Genomic DNA, 21698 nt, shown 5'->3' with positions numbered 1-21698 from the left:
GGAGCCACTGACACAGGGAGTGATGGAAAGCTTTTGGGCTGAGGGGTGGGCTCCAGGCCTCCCCTTTAAGATTGTTCTATATAGGGGTGTCTGGATCGTGGTCAGAGACTTGGAAAGCCATCTTGAGGCTCTGTCCAGCCTAGGCTCCCTCGGAGCCACTTCCCAAAGCTTAGCCCTAGCCAGGCCTCGGCTGGACACTGCCCAGGGCTGAGGCCTCCAGGGTCCTACCGGGATCAGGCTGACAAAGGGATGTATGTGCCTTCTTTGTGGAGCAGAGCAAGGCCTGTGCAGCATCTAGAGGACCCCATGGTCTCTGTATGGCATGTGTGTGAAGTGGGGGATGTGGCAGAGGAGTCACCTGTTGCTGGGAGGACGAAGGTAGCAGTTGCTCAGTAAATGGTTGGCTGTTACTGAGCTTAATAATAAGATTGTGTGCGGTTCTGGAGATGCTCAGGCAGCTTCCAGGCAGCAGCTGGGGTGTGGAGGGAAGGGGACTAAGTTCTCCAGTGTGGGTGGGACAGATGGCAGTAGTGGGTCCTACAAACCCTCGCCCCATCCTGGAGCCCCGCGCCCCACCTGCTTGGTCTTCATAGTTTGCTTCTCCCTCACAGCCTCCCCGCTCCTGCTGTTTGCCAACCGCCGGGATGTGCGGCTGGTGGATGCTGGTGGAGTCAAGCTGGAGTCCACCGTTGTGGTCAGTGGGCTGGAAGATGCAGCTGCCGTGGACTTCCAGTTCTCCAAGGGTGCCGTGTACTGGACAGATGTGAGCGAGGAGGCCATCAAGCAGACCTACCTGAACCACACGGGGGTGGCTACACAGAATGTCATTGTCTCTGGCCTGGTCTCACCTGATGGCCTAGCCTGTGACTGGGTGGGCAAAAAGCTGTACTGGACGGACTCAGAGACCAACCGCATCGAGGTGGCCAACCTCAATGGCACATCCCGGAAGGTGCTGTTCTGGCAGGACCTGGACCAGCCGAGGGCCATCGCTCTGGACCCCGCCCATGGGTAAGCACTCTACTTCCCTCCTGGGTCCTTGGGAGGAGGGAGAGCGGGGTTTCCCTGTGGGATTTCCTTGAGCCAAAACTCCAGTCCTTTAAAGAACATGTGGCAGTCTGAAAGTGAACTCACCTGCTATTGCTGGGAAGTATTTCTCCTCTATCCTATACATAACACAGTTTTTGTTTTTCATTGCTAAGGATTAAACCCAAAGGTAGTGTTCAGTAGTGTGTTACAGCCTCACTTTTTTTTTTTGTGGAACCAGGGTTTTGAACTCTAGACCTTTGCGCTTGCCAGACAAGCGCTTATTCTACTGAGCCATCTCCCCAGCCCTACACCCTCATTTTTTTTTTTTTTTTCTCAGCTAGAGTCTCACTGAGTTGCCCAGGTTGGTCTTGAACTCACACTTCTGCCTCAGCTTCCTAAGTAGCTGGGTTGATAGATTTCGCACCACGAGCCCAAACTCACGTTTTTAAAATTTTATTTATTTATTTTTTATTTATTTTTTCTGAACCAGGGATTGAACTCAGATTCTTGCGCTTTCCAGGGAAGCACTTATTCTACTGAGCCATCTCCCTGGCCCCTCACATGTTTTTTTAAACTTGCTGTTTAAATCTTGTTGCCCTTGTTGTCCACCAGGGCAACCTATGTAGTGGGGCAGAGAATGGAAGGTTAAATGTCTTTGCTGTGGGAGGGGCCTGGGAAGTGTGGCCCTCAGGGGGAAAGGTGCATCTTCCCCCTGCTCTGTGGCTGCCCTGGCTGGCTCCCGTCTGGAGCAGAGCCTGCTGGCTGGTTTCTCTGTGTGCTCTAGAAGCAGCTCTACCCACCTGCACGTCTAGCTGAGCTCAGCCTGGCCTTTGGAGCCTCAGCCCAGCCCCTATGGTGGGGGCAGAGTGTGAGTGGTGGCAAAAGTGAAAACCTTGAGGCTGTAGGCTGGGATGGAGAGTGGCGGGGAAGCAGCCTGGCTCCACAAGCCTGCTTGTTCCAGATTTCCAAACGGGAGTAGTTTCCACAGTCACCCTTCACCCTCCCTTGTCCCTCCCCTATTGGGAGTAACACAGGGGCATGACATGCACACGCCTCCTTAGGCTGCCGGAGCCTGGCCCTGCCGGGCCGTGTGTCTGCCCCGTTCAGAATGGCCAGATGTTTTGAGCATCACACCCAAACACTCCCTTCTGTGTGAGTAGCTCATTTAATGTCACCAAAGCCTTTGAGACGTGCCAGCCTGAGGTCTCCAGGTGAAGAACTCGGTGTGGAGGTTCTGTGGGACTCACCAGGTCTCCTGAGTTAGACACCCCAGAGACAAGCTGAGCGATGTCCTGGTGTGGGAGCCCGTGATTGTCACTGCCTCCCTCCTGAAGTCTGGGTCTAGAGCCCTTGCCCTGGCTGTCCCCAGTAGGGAGGTGCCACTTGCTCTGAAGTAGGACTAGGGATCTCTGTTCCAGTCTAGGTGTCATCTGTTTGCTGTTTGCCCTGGCCTTGGGCTCACCTGCCCCGTGTGACACTATCTGCACTGTCTACAGTGTGAGCCAAAGCTGGGCAGTTAAGGCCCCTCTGCCCCCGCACTTGGATAAGGGCTGGGAGGTGGGGCTTATCCCCTCCAGGGCTCACATCTCGGGGTTTCAGGAATAGGTCAGGAGAGGGGTAGGTGGTAGCCGAGCCAACCTGTTACTTCTGAGGCCACTGTACAGGCTTCTGAGTGCATGGGATTGGCTGGGGCCTTGGAGTTGGCTGCTTTATGAAAAACCCTGAGCGTGTGTGTGCGCGTGTATCCGAGTGCATATGATGACGTGTGTGTGTGTGTTTGTGTCAGAGTGCAAGCTGGACTATAGAGCTGTGTGCATGAGTATGTGAGTGTTTGCTCACATAAATGTGGCCGTGTGATGTATGTGTACAAGTTTTTATGAGCATTGCATGAGCACATGTACATGTGTGTGAGAACTAGAGTACACGACAAGCGTATATGTCCATATTCATGGCATGGTTACAAGGGAGTATGTGTTAGTATTGTGTGTGTGTATGAAATCGTGTGCATGCGGCCTTGTAAATAGGCACATGTATGTGTGTGACTGAGACATATGCAGGTACAAGGGCATGAATGTGTGTTCATATTTATGTTCATACCCGTGACAAGGGGGTAGGGTGGAATTTTCTGCCCAAGTATTTTGTCTCCCTGCCCGAAAGACACCTCTCTCCCCAGTCTCTGGGAGGCTGTGTTGGGTGGCCCCCTGTGCCTGTGGTCTTTCCCCCTCCACGTGAACTGGCCACACACTACTGCCCAGTGCTCAGGCTAACCTCCAAGACGGTCTCTGTGCAGCCAGAACAGTCCCTGTAGGCCTCTGCCTGGGCTGTGATGTGGCTCCAGATCCTTCAGAGTCCCTGACTCCCTGGGAGCTGATGGCTGAGGGGGCAGGCCCTTGGCTCAGAGGGCCATCTCTCTGTAGTGAGTGAGGCTGAGGAGCAGTCATCCAGAGAGGCCTAGCCCAGGGCTGGCACATGGTCTGCCTGGCCCTGGATGCTGTGGCCATCTCATCTCCAGTGACCCTGCTGTCCTATTCACACTGCCACACACTGGTCGCAGCAGCGCTGTCTCCTCCAGCTGGCGTTTAGCAAGCATTCACAAGCACACATGCCCAGGTCTGTTCCCTGTGCTTCAGATACAGCCATTCTATGCCTCTGGGGCCCTCTCGGTGCACCTGGAGATGATAAATGGATGGTGGGTCTGAGAGGGACACATGCCACCAGGAGAATAAAGCAGGGCCTGTGGGCAGAAGGCCATGGTGAGGGCCTTTGTGCTGTAGTTTGGAAGCCTCAAATGTTTCGGTGACTTTTGAGCAGAGCCAGAGCAGATGAGGGCAAGAACCACATGGTCCTCTGGGGGAGGATCATTCCAGACAAGGGGAACAGACAATGAGGAGGCCTTGGGATAGCTGGAAGCTCGAGCTCATAGAAGGCTGGGGCACATTTTGAATGGTTCATTTATGTCCAAAGACGTCATGAGGTGTGGGGAGGGGCAGGGCAAGTCTTGAGTTGAGTCACCTGGTGTGACTCAAACTGATGGGGCTCTTTTGGGCTGTGGAGTGAGAATAGGCTTTGGGGTGGGCACAGGGTAGGGGACCCAACCACAGTTACTGTGATCCTGGTGTCGGAGGGCAGTGGCTTGGACCAGGGAGTAGTGGCTCAGCGATAAAAAGTGACCAGCTTTGGGATCTGCTATGGCTGTGTCTAGATGTTCCCACAAGCCTCATGCTGTTGTCAGTGGGGCTTTTTCAGCCGTGGCTGGATCTAGAATGTGTGACACTGGGATTGAATCATGGTGTGATGCTATCAAAGGTGCCAGGATTAAGGGTGTGAGTGCTACCTTCTGTAAGTAGCCCGGATGAGATGGGAGGGTAGAAAGAGCTGTGATTATCTCCTGCTTGCTCTGCTACCTTCTGTCTGCCGTGAGCTGTTCCTCCTCTGTGAGGCCTATTTGCCATACCACCTGGCCTTAGAGCCAGCCGAGAATGGACCGAAACCTCTACTAACCATGAGCCTTTTCTCCGTTAACTTGTGGGTGTTGGCATTTCGTCTCAACAAAGAGAAAAGTAACTAAGATAGGAACTGTTCTGAGGGCAAAAGCAACTGAGCCTGCCGGCATTCTTCACGTGGGTTGGAGAGAAAGGCAAGGGTGGCGCAGTGCTGCTCTGTGCCCTAGTGCCCTAATTTGTGCAGAGGTGTGACTAAGATTCACATCATAGGGAAAACAGTAACACGGTTCCTGGGCTCAGTAAACTCAGCAGTTACAATAAAAATGCCCTTCCTCCACTGTGTGAGATACTCTCTTTGCATCTATTCTCTATAATTCTTACATCCCGGACCAGTCTGATGGGGTTGCAGTTGCAGCCCAGTCTCCTGTTAATCAGGATAAACTGCACCGCCTCTTGAAAATGTAGGCAGCCCTGCCAAGAGCCAGCGCAGCCACCCGGCGGAACCTCTGCCCCAGGCCATGCTGCCTCTCGGAAGTGCAGGCTCCTGCTGGAGCCCGAGAGACTGTGCCCAGGCATGTCCGCAATGCGTCCACACCGTGCAGCTGTGCTGACGGCCACTTGCAGATGCCCCGTGTAAGGAAAGCAGAGGGTTCAGCTGTGTGATTGCGGAGATGTGAAGTAGGGCCCACGTAACTCCTGGAGCTTTTCTGGGTGTGTCACTGGGCCACAGTGCAGTGTTCAGGGAATGCCATGTGAATCACACTGAGATCTTTCTCTTGATAACTCTGGGTGTGAAGGGAGGCCTGGGTACGGGGTAAGGGTGATCCAGGGAAGGAGGGCTTTGAACCAAACCAGCCAGTGTCTCTGACAAGCTGGCCACCAGCACCTTCAAACCTCAGACTCCCAGGAAAAGCCCCTCCCATCCCCCATGCCCTGGCATCCTGATGAAGTCATACTCGGCCTGGTACAGGCCCTCAGCAGACAACCATGCTGTGCCAAGACTCAGGCAGGTCAATCATCCAGCGTCTCATGGTCCTCATCTGTCTGTTGGGAACAACACTGACTTCCCTTGTGTTGGTTGGACTTTTTCTAGGTGCAGAGAGGATAGATGAAGATGCTGTTTGAAGAGATGTTGTACGATATATACCCTCTTCTATCCCCTGGGGCTGGAGAACAGGGCAGGGTGATAACAGTCAGGTATAATTGGCCGCTGGCCCTGGCACAGAGAAAACGTTTTATAGGAAGCCCCTATGCCCTCATTGTCATTAGTGTTGTCACAGCCTCTGTGGAAGGCAGTGGTGTTCCTGGCTTGGAAATGACCCCCGCTGGGAAGCTGGGGTTGGGGACTCACAATAGGGGTGTCCCCCTGGGATGACTGAAGCCAGGTGTCTGTTAGTTTCCTTCTGCTGCGGAGATCCCCAGGGCCACAGCTGAGCTCGTTTTAGTGTCAGCTCAGAGGTTGTTGAGAAGAAGGAAGTTTTACCTCTGAAGAAATGGGGGCCAAGGTGTGGGCGGAGGGGCAGATTGCCAGACACTAGAGAAAATGGCCTAGAGGACGGCTTTGTAGATGTATGTTCTTGAGGATGTGTGGCACCTGGCCCTCGATGGCTGGGCACAGCCCTGGTGGATGGGCACAGCCAGCTCACCCATAAACACTCAGGAGTAGCTGCTGTTATTTCTGTGGGTGTGCCACCCACATGTGTTGTTCCTTTTAAAACAGACTTCAGTTTTTAGATTCATAGGAAAACGGAGCAGAAGGTAGAGGGATTATCCATATGGCCCCAAGCCCTCACATCGGGCTCCCCCTCCAGAGCACTGTTGGTTAAAATCAGTGAACCTCCACCAGGGTGTCATTGTCACTGGGAATCTGTGGTTTATATTACAGTTCATGTTGGTGAGCACGTTTTGTGAGTTCGGGAGAATGTGTATCATCTTGTACCCATGTCATGGCATTGTTCAGCAGAGTGTTGCTGCCCTGTCCTGTGGGTAGTATTCCCACTACCTGTCTCTCCCACTCTCTGGCCCCCGGCTGCCACTGATCTTTGTGCATTCTCTGTGTTTTGCCTTCTCTAGGTGTCACCAAATCAGAATCATGCAGTACGTAGCCTTTCCACACTGGCTTATATCACTGCATAATAAGCACTTACAGTTCTTGTGTGTCTTTTCACGGCCTGATAGCTCATCCTGTTTTAACAGTAGATATATCCCATTCTGCATGTCTTTAGTTGCCCTTCAGAAGTTCATCTACAGCATTTTTGTAGCAAAATGTCCAAAATAACCCAAACATCAAACACAGAGCTATTTAAATAATGCACAGGGCAGTCTGCTGTACTACTGTTAAAAGAAGGAGAAATGTTTCTCTTTTTGAAAGAGGAATGTGCTCAGAACATACTGTTAACTGAGAGCAATTTGGAAACGTAGTCCTGGCCACGTAACGGTGTGTAGGTCAGGGTTGGTCCATGTATGAACTATTACCTGGTGACATCATAGCTGTCTTAGTCAGTGGAAGCCCACTCTGATATCTGTGTGACCTAATGATGCATTTTTCATAATTTTAAAGAATGCTGCTTGTGTTCCTAATGATGCTTTCCTAGCTGGGCATGGTAGTGGACTCCTGTAATCCCAGCACTGGGGAGGCTGAAGCAGGAAGATGGCAAGTTCAAGCCCAGCCTTGGCAACTTAGTGAGACTCTGTCCCCCCCACCCCCAAAAAAGAGCTGGGGATGTAGTTCATTTGTGGAACACCCCAAAATCCAATCCCTGGTACCACCAAAATAAACCCACAGAATTCTTGTCATAAGCCACATATGACTTTTCCCAAATTCCTGAACACAGTGTCTCTATGGGTGAGCTTTAGGGTGCATGACAGAAGTCGAAGCCAGTACTCAGATCTCTTAGTACTCTCTCTTGCCCTTGCCTTCCTTGTTAGGTACATGTACTGGACAGACTGGGGGGAGACGCCCCGGATTGAGCGGGCAGGGATGGACGGCAGCACCCGGAAAATCATTGTGGACTCAGAAATTTACTGGCCCAATGGGCTGACCATTGACCTGGAGGAGCAGAAGCTCTACTGGGCTGATGCAAAGCTCAGCTTCATCCATCGTGCCAACCTGGACGGCTCATTCAGGTACGTGCCCACCAACCAGGGGCACCCCTGCTCTCTTCCCCCAGCTGCCCCCATGGTGTTTCAAGGCCATTCTTCTTATTTTTGGTACTAGGACTTGGACTCAGGACTTTGCACTTTCTAGGCAGGCGCTGTGCTGCTGACCTAGATCCCAAGCCCCTTCTTAACTCATGCCCTTGGGCTCTGAACGGAAAGCCTAGAGCTCTGAGGAACTGGACTCCTCAGGACCTGGGGAAGAACTAGTGTCTGTACCACATCTCACATTGCGCTAGGTTTGGGGGATTCTCTTGAGAGGGCAAGCCCCCCCCTTTTTTTTTTTGCTAGTGGAGTCCTTGGCCTAGGATAGGGGGTATGGTAGGAACTGATGCCACAAACTTGGGTGACACTGCCAGGAGAACCCTGTAGTAGATTTTTGTGAATACAGACAGGTGCCCATTTGACACAGCATGTTTGCTCCGTGTCACCCAAGGTGATATAATAAGTACTCACTGCTGCCTAATTAAATATCCCCAAACTTGTGACAGCAAACAGGCTTTGCTGGCAACTCTGGCTCATGGTGTGCCCTGAAGGTTATGTATGATTCAGTTCTGGCCAGGCCTTCAGCCCCTGGAATCTGAAGCAGAAGGTCTGATTCGGAGCTCTCTGATGGCCTCAGGCCCCAGTTCTCCTGGGCCTCTTATACTACACTGTGTGTCTTGGGCTGCTTGGGAACACCGTTCCATTGTCCCCGAGGACACAGATTACTCAGTCAGGGCCTACTCTGAGATTTGGAAACAGGCCCCTCAGAGTCTGTGGTTCTTGTAGACTTAGTGGTTATGAAGGGTGTGTTAGAGGCTGTAAAGTCTGCTGGGGACTGGGATACCCTGGTCAGGCGATCTTGACAACATGATGGCAGCTAAAAAGTGACAGTGGTGGTAGCAGTAGCTGTCACTTCCATAACGCTGTTTGCAGAGACATTTATCCCTTCATGCATGCTCCCAACAGCCCTGTGACGTGTTCATTATCAACCCCTATCATGAGCATGCGCAGAGAAGCCAGTGAGCTCGCCCAAAACGCACAGCTAGTCAGAGGTGGGTCATTAAATTGGTGAGGTGGGTCATTAAATTGTCACATATCACTGGCCATATCAAATTACCATCCTTCTGCAGCTGTAATCTCATGAGAGCATGGCTTCTCTCTTGCTGGGATATTCCGAGCACATCTAAAAGATAAGCTTTATCTTGTTGGGTACAGTTCAGTGTTAAGTGCGCCTGCCTGGTGTGTTTGAGACCCTGGATTCCATCCCCAGTACCACAGTCCATCAGTCAATCAAGGCAGGCTTTTTCTCCTTTTGATGTCAAGTTTGATTCACTCTGACATGTAAACTGTCGGCTCTTTTGGAATAGGCATGTGTGTGTGGTCAGATTTCCATTAAGTTGTTAAAGCATCCGGGGAGGAGAGCTGTGCTGCTCTGCAGCTCTTTATACTTAGATGTGGCTCCTCCTTGGCATTTGCTTCTTCCTGGTTTGTTTGGGGGGTTGTTTGGGAAGTGGGTGCCTATCTCCCTAGGGACATAGGCAGTATCATAGGCAGTAGGAGCTGACTGTGTTTGGGAAGTGTCCCTTGTGTTCCAGGAAGGGATGGCTGGAGAGGGCCAGGCAACATGAGCACTAATGGTCCTTAAGCTTGCTGAGCCCCCAGAGCTCTCCTGATGACTCCAACCTTGGCCTCCTGCTGCAGGCAGAAGGTGGTAGAAGGCAGTCTGACGCACCCCTTCGCTCTGACGCTGTCTGGAGACACGTTATACTGGACGGACTGGCAAACCCGCTCTATTCATGCCTGTAACAAGAGGACGGGTGAGAAGAGGAAGGAGATCCTCAGCGCCCTCTACTCGCCCATGGACATCCAGGTGCTCAGCCAGGAGCGGCAGCCTTCCTGTGAGTGCCCAGCAGGCATCTGTCCCTCTACTACGGACCTGCCATCTGAGCCTTGTGCACCAGACAACGTCCTTCCCCTGCAGAAGCCCATGGTTGGGGGAGGCAGTGTCCCTACAGTGGTGCTAGCTGACCTTGAGGGACAACCAGGCTGGGGTGGCAGGCATAGGGCTCCTGATGCTGGATCTCATAGAATGCTGCCAAGGAAGGCTGCCCCATCCTGATGGCCCAGCAGAGCTTTTGTGAATGAAAAATCTCCCCTGAGTCAGTGATTCTCATAGGTTCCTGGCCCAAGTCTCTGATGGTAACACATAGGCTTCTGTGACAAGTGACCAGCAGGCCAGGGTTCTTGGTTCATCAATGCTTTGGGGACCAGGAATGGCTAAGCTATTATAGGAGGTTTGAACTTGGGGCTTCAGGGTAGGGGCCAGGGCAGGACAGAGGAGAGAGTAGGCTCTTCGAGGGAATGTCATGGTCCTTGCACCCTACTTCCCTTGGCGCCACATGTGTTCTCAAGCAGCATGAGTACAGCAGAGTCCGTTGCATTGAAGCTGTCCTTGCAGTTCACTCTTCTGACTGGGGTGGTGCTGAGCCCCACCTGTGCCTGGGCAAAAGGGGCCCCACGGGCATTTGGTGCCTTTAGTTGCTTATTGGTCGTAGAAGGACTTGGGGGAACTCCACCTCCACCTCCCACCTCCACCTCCCACCTCCACCTCCCCTGAGATCCTGCCATGAGTGTGTAAGGGTAGCCTTTGTGGTAGAAGTGTCCCTGAAGAAGACAGAGGCTTTTCTTGTTGGAGGAGCACAGGGTGGGAAGGATACCTGCTCAAGGCAAGGCACATCTGGGCTGGTTTTGGAGAAATTGCAGCCCAGCTAGGAAGGCTGACAGCTCACTGTGTTGGGTGGTTAGTGGAGAGGTGGAACTGAGCACAACCTGTGAGGAATGGTCCTGATGCCACTGGAGGATGACATTTGGACAGACGGACACACTGGGGGTTCTTTAGGAGGACAGATGAGACAAGATGCTGGCCCATTTGGAAACAAAGGGCAGGAGAGCGATGGGTGCATTTGGTGGTGGTAGGGTCATGGACCCTGTTCCAGAACTTTCTCTCACTCTGTCCTGTTTTTCTAGTCCACACTCGATGTGAGGAGGACAATGGTGGCTGCTCCCACTTATGTCTGCTGTCCCCGAGGGAGCCTTTCTATACCTGTGCCTGCCCTACCGGTGTGCAGCTCCAGGACAACGGCAGGACGTGTAAGGCAGGTGAGGCAGAGGATGGGAGGGTGGAATGGGCCCCCGGTTGCCGCTGGCTCGAGTGACCCATTCACAGTCTTGTGCCTGCCTAGCAGAGGCTGTGGGTGTTAGCCAGCTGTGTGTCCAGGTGAACTTGGGCAGTGAGTGCTCGGAATTTATGGGCAGATCTGGGCTTTCTTGCCTGGCAGGTGAAGTCTGAGGTCTAGTCTCAGCTTAGGTGGAACTTTGTAACTCTCAAGTCGTCCACCAAAGTGTCAGCAAGCACGCCATCAGCACATGGTAATCAAACCTTGCAAGCTCACTGTCATTAACTTTTAAATGAAATCTGTGTTGACTGTAAAAAAAGACGGTGGCATTAGAGGACACTGTGGGTGGGGAGTGACCCTGGAGTCCCGCCCACGCACCCTCCTTGCCTGTGCTTTCTCCTCCTCGTGCCATTTTTTCTGTGTGTTCACCATCTGTGCAGCCCTGCAGGGTGATTTTGTCTTCTGCTTTCCTGCCTTTCTGTATGCATTTTTCTCCTTCAGATGAGGATTTGCAATTCGTTTACATGTAGACCATAGGTGCATCCTTAAAGGGAATGTCTTTTTAGATGCATGGAGCGGAGTTGATCTCCCTCCCCACCAGTGGTGGCTTTCTTTGCTTTAGGTGTTTTAACACCTTCTTGCTCCCTGCCCTCCTCCTCAGGCACTTACTGTCTGGGCTCCTGTCCATGTGACTACAGCCCGGCATCTTCTCCACTGCACCAGCTGGAGACCTTGATTTCGGGGTGTCAGGCTGAGGGTGGGCTCTTGTGCATGTATATGGCCAGGGGCATCCGGTCGTCCAGGATGTGCCAGGGCCTAGTGAAGTTGGTCTGGCTGTAGGGATGGGCCGGTGAGGGCTCAGGAGGAGAGGCCAGGGAAGCAGCTGTCCCTGGGATCATCTCCATTGCATGGGAACGACGAGGCCTCCCTAGTAAAACGTGGGCCGGGGCCAGGGCCTGGTTCCTGTATCATGATCCCACTTGGAGGAAGAAAGAGAAAGGCAGGGCCAGCTTCTCAAGTGGGCTGGCTTCCAATATGGGATGGGCCCAGAGGCCAGAAGCACTGTCGAAGCACCCCCGTGGGTGGAGGGACTTTCTCCTTTGGCCGCAGCTGCCGCCCAAGTGCACGGGGTCCTGACTTGGGGGTGGTTTCCTGGTCCTTAGGGGCTCAGCAGGTCATGGTCTGTATCTGTGTGCAGTGTCTGGAGACTGTGCGGATCATGGTCGTAATGGAATCTCTTTCTACTCTGTGGCAGGGCTTCTGCTTTGGGGGAGGATTTTGCAGGTCTGGATTGGCTGCTTCTCTTTCCCAGAACACAGTGTCTTAAGTGAAAGGAGACTTGGCTATTTTACCAAAGGAGCTGTCAGCTGTGTTGGCTGCTTGGGGCACAGTTGGGAAGTCTCTCCCTCACAGCAGGCCTTACTTTCCCGAGTAGAGAGCAGCATTGACTTGGGACACAAATCATTTCAGACAGTTGACCCTGTCTTCAAGGTTTTTTTCAAAGATCCTTAGCTGCTCAGAGTGAAGGGCTTGAGAAGGCTCCTAGATCTGAGCTGCATTTGCTCAGCCATCCACATATCCACCCACCTGCCCGCCCACACATCCACTCCTCCCCACCCATCCATCCAGTAATTTATTAAGCACCTGCTGTGTCCTGCAGCATTCTAGACACTAGGGTCTCGCAGGCACAGGTCCTGGCTTTAGAGCCCACATGGTAGGGTGGGGGTAGGTGGGGAAAGATGGACAACCTGTGTCATTGAGTGATTTGGAACGTGTTGGAGGGTACCTCAGGCCATCACCTTGCAGGGTAGGTGAGGCTGAGGGAGAAACTGGGCCCTGTAAGGAGGTCTGGCCTAGGTAACTCAGGCACACCAGGAGTTTGGACTGAGCAGGTTAAGGGGGGCTTGGGGCCTGGCTTGATCAGGTTAAATTAATCCTCTTATGTTTACAGATGAGAAAACTTAGGGCAAGTCACCAGCTTGTAGTCACCCACAGCAGGTGGCAGGGTAGGTTCAGGAAGGTAGACTCTCCCAGCTCTCCCAAGATACTGATGGTTGCTACCTCTGTGGTGTAGAGATGATTTTACTGCTGATGCCTTGTGTCCTGGTGGAGTGAGGCCCTTACCTCCCACCAGTCTGCGTGGGGCCCTGCCCACCCCCCTCAGGGAAAGATGCTTGGCTCATTAGCTTCTCAGGAACCTTGGTCTTGTTAGAATTTGGCTTCTCTCCTTTCTTCCACCTTCCTGTCCATTGTGAGAGGCTCGGGCTTCAGTAGTGGAGATGGACCCTGTGTTCTGTAGTCTGTCAGTTAAGATCCCAGTGGGAAAGAGATGGTCTTATTGATTGGTGATGCCTGCTTGAACTCTATATTGCATTGATGATGTCTGCCCTGGGACAGAGATGGTTCTGACTGGATCAGGTGTGGTTGCCATCTCTGCTTCTGAAGATATCCTGAGCCAGGTGGCTCATGGACATTGTAAAGGAGTCAGGGCTCCCAGAGGTAGACTATAAGTTGCGCTCTGACAGGAACTCATGTGGGCCCTAAAGTGGGGCAAAAAAGGATGCAGGCCCTGATGAATCCCAGAGGCATGGCTCAATAAAGTCATAAGCTAGGAGAACCTGGGGTTCTCCGAAAAGCTTGCTGAGGCCATCTTGGGTTGCTGCTGGTCCTCAGGGGTGGACAGAACCTGGGCCTTGCTGTGTCACATTAACTCATTTGTGAGACCAGAGTCACAGGACTACCTCTCTCTGGGGGACCATAGAAGACCCATTGTGTTAGGAACAGGTGTCCAGGGCAAGTGTCTGGCACATAGTTGGTATTTGACCTGTAGCAAGCACCACATCCACCATCCATGTCCCCATCTTGTCACGATGACCTGGTACTGTGGCTGGGACTGGGCATGTGAGAACTGTGATGGGACTGCTGCAGTAGAATGGCTTTGCCTCGTCCAGGAATCCCAGGGGTAGCTATACATGACCCTGGCAAGGGGACTGTCCCTCAGGAGGTACTCATTTCTTTTCTCACCCAGTGAGTACGGGCTTTGGACTGACATGGTACACTGTTTCCTCTTTGGTTTATAGAGTTCCCATAGCTGAAGCCTGGGGGAATGGCCGTCTGTAGCTGAGCTCTTTATGGCATGGTACTCCTAAAAATTGTACCTCCTTATCCCCAGGCCCAGGCCCAGAACAGTTCCAGGAAGTCCTGGGAACTCACTGGCCTTTAAGGTATGGTCCAGGGGCTGGCCTGTGTGATAAGCAGAGAAGAGGAAGTAGCCTAAGGTTGCAGAGTGCTGCTTGTGGCAGCCAGAATGGGAGGGCTCCCCAGAAGAGGTGGCAGGCAGGTTGACAGTGACCTGGCATCTCGGGTCACAGCCCTGGTGACTCTGGGGTGTAGTGCTGATACCACGAACACCTGTGGGGTGGAAGCGGTGGATTAGCAGCACACCCTGCCCTTCCTGCTGAGAGCTTCAGTCCAGATCTGTCTCAAGCTGATAGTGTGGTTTCCGGCCTCTTTCAGCAAGGACAGCCAGCTACTGACCAGAGTTCCTGGAGATGGCACCTTTCCCTGCTTTCCTAAGCACTGCTCTTACCCCCAGCTGTGGGAGGCACTTTTACAAAGGCCCTGTTGGAGAATGTCAAAACATATAGGAAAAAGGGTTTTTTTGTTGTCATTCAGAGGCTCTGCTTGCTTGGGTGGGAGTGGATGCCCAGCCAGGCGTCTGCAGAGTGTGGAGACTTTTTGTCCCCAGAGCCTGGATTTTTCTGCTTTGGCTACAGAGCTCTGCCTAGGGTGTTAATGTCAAAAGAAGGAAGAGTGGGTAGATAGACAAAAGGAGTGGGCCAGAGTCGCTTTCTGCATGAGAATAGAACTGTTTTCCACCAGCTGATCCCAAGCTGGCCTCTCTGTGGGCTTTCCTTTGATTGGCTGTTTGGGCTGGGTGCTGACCAGGCCTCTCTCTCTCTCTCTGCCTGGGACACACTAGAAATCTCAAGTGCTGCTGGGGTGCAGAGATCGGACAGGATAAACAGAATTTCCTGAAAGTTTTAGAGCTGAGAAAACTAAAATAAAGGGTTTGCCAAGATGACTTTCTGCAGAAGATGCTTCTAAAATATCTTTTCATCTTCCCTAGTCCAGAAATCTAGGGGTGATTAAAAAAAGGTCTGTCTTTGGGGTCTTTGGATCCACTCGGAGGGCTACTGCAGCACTCCAGACTGAGTTGTGAGTAATGTGGGAGGGGCTGGGAGCTTTAGGTCTCACAAAAAGAGGAGACCTTGCTAGCAAAGGGGAGGTTGATGATGTAGATTTCTTCCTCTGCTACTTTTATTTCTTGTCACAAATAGCATGTTGAAGGAAGACTTACTGAAAGACGGAATTCTACCACCTGAGCCCTGTGTCTGCTGCTTTCCTTTTCTCCCCTGGCTTCATAGGCTATGTGCCCCCTAGGGTATGTGTAGCTCTGTGTCCCTGGGGACTGAGTCCTCTTTGGACTGCAGGACTTGACTGCTGGCTCCCCTCTGCTGGAGGCAGTAGCTGACTACACAAGGGCACACTGAAGAAACTGCTAACTCCTCTTTTCTGTCACGGCTGGTGGGGCGGCTTGAGGTCCTGGTGGGCAGAGGCCCTGTGCAGGCAGGTGTCCTGCTAGTGGAGATGTTCGAGCTTGCCGGAAGGGAGTGGTGCCTGTGGCAGGCTGCCAGTACTTGGGGAGTCTTCTGAGGTGTCTAGTTGGAGGATGGCATCTGGGGCAGACAGAGGAGACAAGGGGTCGCTTGAGGATGTCCTCTTGGCCCTACGATCCATGAGTTCTGGTATCTTGGATGTGAAGAATAGAGGCCGAGAGCTGAGAGCCCTGGAGGTGGCCCTTGGCTTGAGCAGGGATGACAGGAAGATAGAAATGGAGGTAATGGAGAAAGAGGCTGTGCACATGGGCTTGCTGATGCTCCATAAAGGGGCTTTGGAGACAATGGACATTTAGGCCAGGACTTAGCAGGGACAGATGCCATGACTTGCTCTGTAGTTGAGAGCCTGCCAACCACTCAGGTAGTGAAGAAACTCAGTGTCAGGCACACCTGGAATTCAGGGTACCTTATTTTCAGTTGTGTGACAGGTTTCAACTTTCAGGCATTGTTTTATTTTATCATGTTTTAATCCCTGTCAGTGAGAAGGACTTGGCTCCTCTGTACGTCAGCTTTCTCATTTACAGAAAAGGAACAGTAATGGTATTCATTTTGTGGGGTTAATCAAAAGAAGGCCTGACTGCTCAGCAAATATGAGCTGCACTTGGATATGAACTTGAACTTGGAGCCCAGCAGGCAAGCTGATGTGCTGCCAAGAGAGGAGGGCTTCCCTGAACATTCGGGATTGAAGTGGATGGCCAAGGCTGGGTGGTGTGATGGGAGTTGGTCTAGGGTGATGGGGATGGGAGTCCTACTCACATGGGTGGGTGGAAAGTGATTTGGCCAAGTGGGGTGTCTGTCCTGGGGATTCTAGCGTGTGTGGCTTCCTTTGCCCTGGATAGAAGGCTGACTTGTTCTGGGGTAGGGCAGAGGCCTGGCCTGGTCTCATCATGTGGCCTCTGATGACACATCCAGGTTTACTGGTCCACCCAAGACCTTAGTGATGGACATTTCCCAGAGAAGGGTAGGGTGGTGCAGCAGGTGGAAGTCTCTGGCACAGCCGGAAATATCAGCATCCCAAAGCTGGAGCCCTGGGGCCAGGGAGATGGCTCAGTAGAATAAGCGCTTGCCTGGCAAGCACAAGGATCTGAGTTCAATCCCCGGTTCCACAAAAAAAAAAAAAAAAAAACAAAAACAAAGCTGGAGCCCAAGGCATGACTCGAATTCCTGGGCTCTTGCTCCAGGCGTCTGACCTTTTATGCTTCACAGAATTGGAGATGAAGAAATGTGTGCACTGTTGTGAGTTCTTCCTGCTTTTGAGCAAATGAAAGCCAGCCAGTATTAGGGAATCGGATGCCCTCCTTAAGAAGGGGGGCCTACATGGTGGCCAGCTGTACCCTACTACATAGGGCAGAGGTGTCCCAGGCACATAGGCGTCCTCCTAGATGCTGAGACGTGTGGGGCACAGATCCTCACGCTACAGCCCGGTGGAACAGTGCTCCTCATCACTGAGCTGTGAGTTTCTCTTGTGATATAAGGAGAGCAGAGTGACCCCCTCCTTCTTAGCATGGTTAGAGTCAGAAGAGACGTGGTGAGAATGTCTCACAGTGCCGGATGGGCTCAGTGCAGATGTGACCCTTCCCATGAAGGACCCTCTCCCACCTCCACATCCTCTGGACTCAAAGAGTGGCTTGGGTGCCAAGGCCTCTGTGTTTGGAGTGACCCTTGGCTGTAGGATCTGTCTCCTATTCCCCAGCTCTTTCTGAAGTCCCAGTGAGAGTAGGAGAGGATGTCACCCCTCATTTCCAGCTCTGCCCAATCTCAGTGAGACCTGGGGTGGCCGCACTGTGGGCCTGTGGGTCTTGGGAAGCAAGGAGACCAAGAGCCCTTTACAGGCTGGCCATCGGCCCTGGGCTGGCTCCCTCCCCGCCCCCTCCTAGGCAGTCTCCAGGCTCCACAAGCAGCTGGCTTTGGTTTTCTCCATGTTTTTCCAATTATGTGGATTGGGCTAAAAACGGCAGTAGCGGGGCCTTATTTGGGAGCTGCCATCCTCCTCTGGAGCTGCCGCGCTCCTGCTGCCAGCATCCCAGCGGCGTCCTGCTCCTTGTGGACCAAGCTCTGCTGTTTTGACTTGTCACCGATCCACACCTTCCTTGTGGTCTCGGCCTGCATGTCTCCTGCTATTCAAGGCCACAGATGACTAGGACAGGTGATTTGTGGGGTCCTCTAGGCTCCAGGTCATGTCCAGAATGGGACAAGGCGGGGCTGGCTGCCAGACCCAGCACTTTCAACCCAGGCTGTCCCTCTGCAGACAAGATCAAGGCTGAGGGCCAGGGTGGGCAGTGGGTGTAGATTAAAGATTTATAGTCCCCCGCTGTGCTGCTTCAAGACATTTTTTGTGGGGGGGGGGGCATTGGGAATCAAACTCAGGACCTTGTGCTTGCCTGGCAGGTACTGCAGCACTGAGCTACATCGCTGGCCCAAGACGTGTTTTTGACAGATGTTTGTCTGTCAGGAACAGGAAACAAGGAGAAGGGTTGGGCAGGGCAGTGGAAATAACAAGAGGGCCACACTGTTGGGTCTGACAGGCCAGTGGACCCAGCCCCTCATACCCATCCATCCGTCTGTCCGGGTGGATTAGCTGAGGTAGCATGGCCTGAAGCTCTGGGCCTAGAATAACAGGCCTGTTTGTTCTCAGAGTCTGGGCAGCTCGTCACTTATCAGGGAAGTAGGTCAAAGGGAAAAGAAAGGAGGCCCTTTGGGGAGGTCTGCACGCGGCCCTGATTGGCAGAGACTTTGCAAACAGAAGGCGGCTGCTGTTCCCAGCCACGGACCGTGAATTTTTAATAGAGAGAGGAAAAAAAAAAAAAAAAGGATCGCCCAGTGTAGGAAACAGTGGGGCCAACCTGAGTGCTGACATTTTTCTTTGTAACCAAGGTACACCTTGTAGACAATAATAATGCACACATTATATGTATGTATTTTGATTGGTTTTGACAGTTGTATACATCTGCATAACCACCACCCCAAACCAGATATAGAACATTTCCACCTCCTGGAAAATTCTCTGGTGTCCCTTGGCACCCTGCCCCTTCCCCACAGAGGCAGCCCTATCCTGACTTCTGTCATGAGGGATTAGTTTTGCCTATTCTGGAAAGACACAGAGATGGAACCCCACAGCAAGTACTCTTTCTCAACACTTCAAAAGCCAGAAGAGGAGAGGGAAGCACCCATGTTCTTAGAGAAAACCTGTCCTGAGGCTGGGAGCCCAGGCCAGATGTAGCCTCTAGAGTGCGGTGAGCTCTGCGGAGTTCTGCCATGGTCACCCCCTGCTACTGGTATTGTCCCCCATCTGGCTGATGTCCTCCTTACTCCTGCAGCCCAGCCCAGCTCCAGCCCATGCCTTTCTGGAGTTTAGATCCGCTTTTCTTCAGAGTCCAGTTTGGGGATCCCAGGGTCTAGAATGGAGGGACCCCCCCCCCCCGCCACACACCCCTCTCCCCTTCCTGCTCTGGCCCATGTGCCCTGAGGTAGCAATCAGAGGTGCTCAGCTAGCACCTTGAGCCAGCATCTGGTCTTTCAGAGAGAGACTAGAAGGCGCTAGCCTTTTGCCCAGCCTTTCTTCTGCTTACCTTTCCCTACCATTCCATGGCAATGGGCTATGACCTCTTCCCTGGCCCACTGCAGAGCTCCCTCCTCAGCACTGCTGTGCCCACTGCCTTGAGCACCTCCTAGGCCTGCTGTCCGGTGTTCCCCAGGCCCCTCTGTACACATCAGCTCATCCGCTAGAGCTCTGGCTCCTGCTGCAGCCCCTTCAAGAGGGATGGCAGGCAGGTTGGCTCTGCTTCCACCTCTACTGCAAGGGAAGGAGGGATTCTGGACCAGTGTCAGAGCGAAGGAGAAGGGTTGGGTATCATTAAGAGAGGTCTCCTTTGTCCTGCTGTGTCCCCAAGACATGGAAGCTATTGAAGAATCTTAAGTTCTGGCCTTGCTCTTTACTCTGTGGCTGTGAGTGTAGGTTCATTGTACCTTGTCCACCTCGGACTATTGAGTAGGATCCTCCTCAGAAGAGCCTTACAAGCTGCGAAGTGGTCTGTACTTGGGATTCAGCCACGTGAGTCGCTGATAGTCATCATTGACCTAAAGAAATGGAGCTTTCTTGTGGTTCTGCCCACTGCATTATCTGGGCTGTAGGCTGCCACTGAGGCAGGGCAGATCATGGTGTAAGAGCATCTTTTGGGGGCTTCTGCGGTGGGCACAGCCCTGAGCCCTGTCCTGGCTTGTGCCTTGCAGAGGCTGCATGGAGTGCACCTAGGGGTAGTCTAGCTTCCTTAATGGTGGTCCTGCAGCTCACAGTGTGGAGAGCACATCACAGCCACAGACAAGGAGACGCAGAGATTTTGGATGGGGTATCCCGGCCCAGGTGCTGTCTATCTTAACCCCTGTCCCCACTACCTGAGGTTCCCTCCCACAGAGAGATTCCAAGGGCCCTGGCAAGGCCAGACCTGGGTTTGCATCAAGCCATGGAACAGCTTTGGAAGCTACAGAACAGCAAAAGCATTCAGTGTTATTTTTGAGCACCTGCTATGTACCTGGGCAGAAGGGAACCCTGTGACTTCATTTTTAGGAATTGAGCACGTGTCCCATTGGTCAGGATAGAGCCTCCTCTGGCACTACCAGCTGTTCTGTGGTCTCCTCCACATCCTAAGTTTTAGAAACTTGGGCTGCCCACCTTTTCTGCACGCTTGATTTATCATCTCCTGGTAGAGTCCTTAGAGGTGTGTTTGTGCCATAGTAAGAGGGCCCTGCCCTGAGGCTGATGTTACAAGGTTTATTGTGGGATCCTCATCCCCACTGGAGGGTCTTGTCCACCTGAGTCCTGCACATGGGAAACACAGGCCAAGTTGCTTGCTCCAGGTTGTTCAACAAGGAAGGGGGCTGGGAGCTGACGACAGGTCTGCCTGCCCTGGGAACTGCTGTGCTGACTGTTGGATGGTGCTGCCTGGGGTGAGCTCACCGAGTGATCCGAGAGTTGTGGTAGGGACTGTGAGGAGGGCAAAGGCAGGCAGCAGAAGACCATGTGGGTGCAGGAGGGGAGGGGCCAGCCTGCAGGGGCTCCCAGGGAGCTCAACAGCGGCATTATCTCTCACTGGCTGACTCCATCATTTTGGAGCTGAGCAGACAGAGCCCAGACTTCAGGCCAGGTGTTGTAGGCCCCTCCTGCTGGGCTGCAACCTTCCTGCTCATGCTTGCCGGGCGGCTGGGCTGTGCAGCTGCTTAGACCTCGGGTTGCAAGCAGAGCCAGTAGTGGGCCTGGCCACTTCCTCTGTGCCTTGTGACCCTGCGGTCACTTGCCGCGGTTTCCTGGGCCAAGGTGCTAGGCTGTGGTCTCAGCATTTGTCCAACCGCTCACCCCAGGGGGGCAATGGAGAAACTTAATCAATTGCTTAAAAAACAAAAATAATCTGGCTGCCTTCCAGATGGGAAGCCGCCTGGCCAGGCTGTTTACGGACTTAGCAACTGCAGGGTAGCCTGTGGCTTGCGCTGTGACCTGGTCTGCCCACACAGCCCCAGGCCTAGGAGGTGGCAGCAGCAGTTTGCTATACCTCCTGTGGAGGCAGCTGAGCAGGAGACCCTGGAGCCAGGAACAGAGTGGGGCCGGCATCAGGGAGATGGAGAGGGCTGGCTCTCAGCTTTCCTCCAGATTTCAGCTTGCCTTTGCCATCAGGGAAAGAAGTCAGAAAACAGCTATGCTGGGCTAATGCCTACTGTGGTGGGAGCCCTGGTGTGGACCCAGGCCTTCATGGGGCAGTCTGTGGCCGTGGGGCTGCAGTTGGTTGTATGCATGATGTCTGCTGTGGCTGCTCAGATGGCCAGGCCCCTGCTGCAGTGTTGGGGGCCCGGGGGCCTTGGCTGCTGGTCAGGCCACGCCCTTGGACATGCTGTTTTGCCTGTTATGAGAAAACCCTTTTCCCACATTGGGGTGTGGAGAGGATTCACCCATGGTGGCTTTCCAGTTCCCGTGTGCCCAGCGGCCTGTTGGAATATTTCCTCCTGGACTAGGGGAGAGGCTGCAGAAGCTGCCGGGCGTGTTCCTGGGACTGCAAGTGGGTCCTGGTCTTCTTCATGCTCTTCTGTCATACACACTCAGAGCCTGGAAGCCAAGTGATTGCCTGGCCCCAGCCCCATGCCATGAACAGAGGTGTGTGCAGGCAGGTCCCATCCTGGGAGGAAAGTGCTGTTCCGCGTACCTGCCTCGATAGACCTCTATTGCCTGAGTTTGAAAGCCTGTTTTT

The 21698-nt window shown here is 53.1% G+C and overlaps 1 protein-coding gene across 1 annotated transcript in view; it reads left to right on the top strand.

Moving 5' to 3' along the window:
- Positions 1-612: 612 nt before the first annotated feature.
- Positions 613-21698, top strand: part of Lrp5 (LDL receptor related protein 5) — an 81617-nt gene continuing 60531 nt past the window's right edge. The window contains exons 1-4 of the mRNA XM_023710590.1: positions 613-1008; positions 7398-7595; positions 9312-9508; positions 10638-10769. Coding sequence (XP_023566358.1) covers positions 7402-7595; positions 9312-9508; positions 10638-10769 — 523 coding nt within the window. The 5' untranslated portion in view covers positions 613-1008; positions 7398-7401. The remainder of the gene's footprint in view (positions 1009-7397; positions 7596-9311; positions 9509-10637; positions 10770-21698) is intronic.

Source organism: Octodon degus, unplaced genomic scaffold, assembly GCF_000260255.1.
Source record: "Octodon degus isolate 3935 unplaced genomic scaffold, OctDeg1.0 scaffold00018, whole genome shotgun sequence".
NCBI classification, from domain to species: domain Eukaryota; kingdom Metazoa; phylum Chordata; class Mammalia; order Rodentia; family Octodontidae; genus Octodon; species Octodon degus.
Note: the sequence above shows the minus strand (reverse complement) of the source record. Positions and strands in the feature narration are given on the sequence as shown.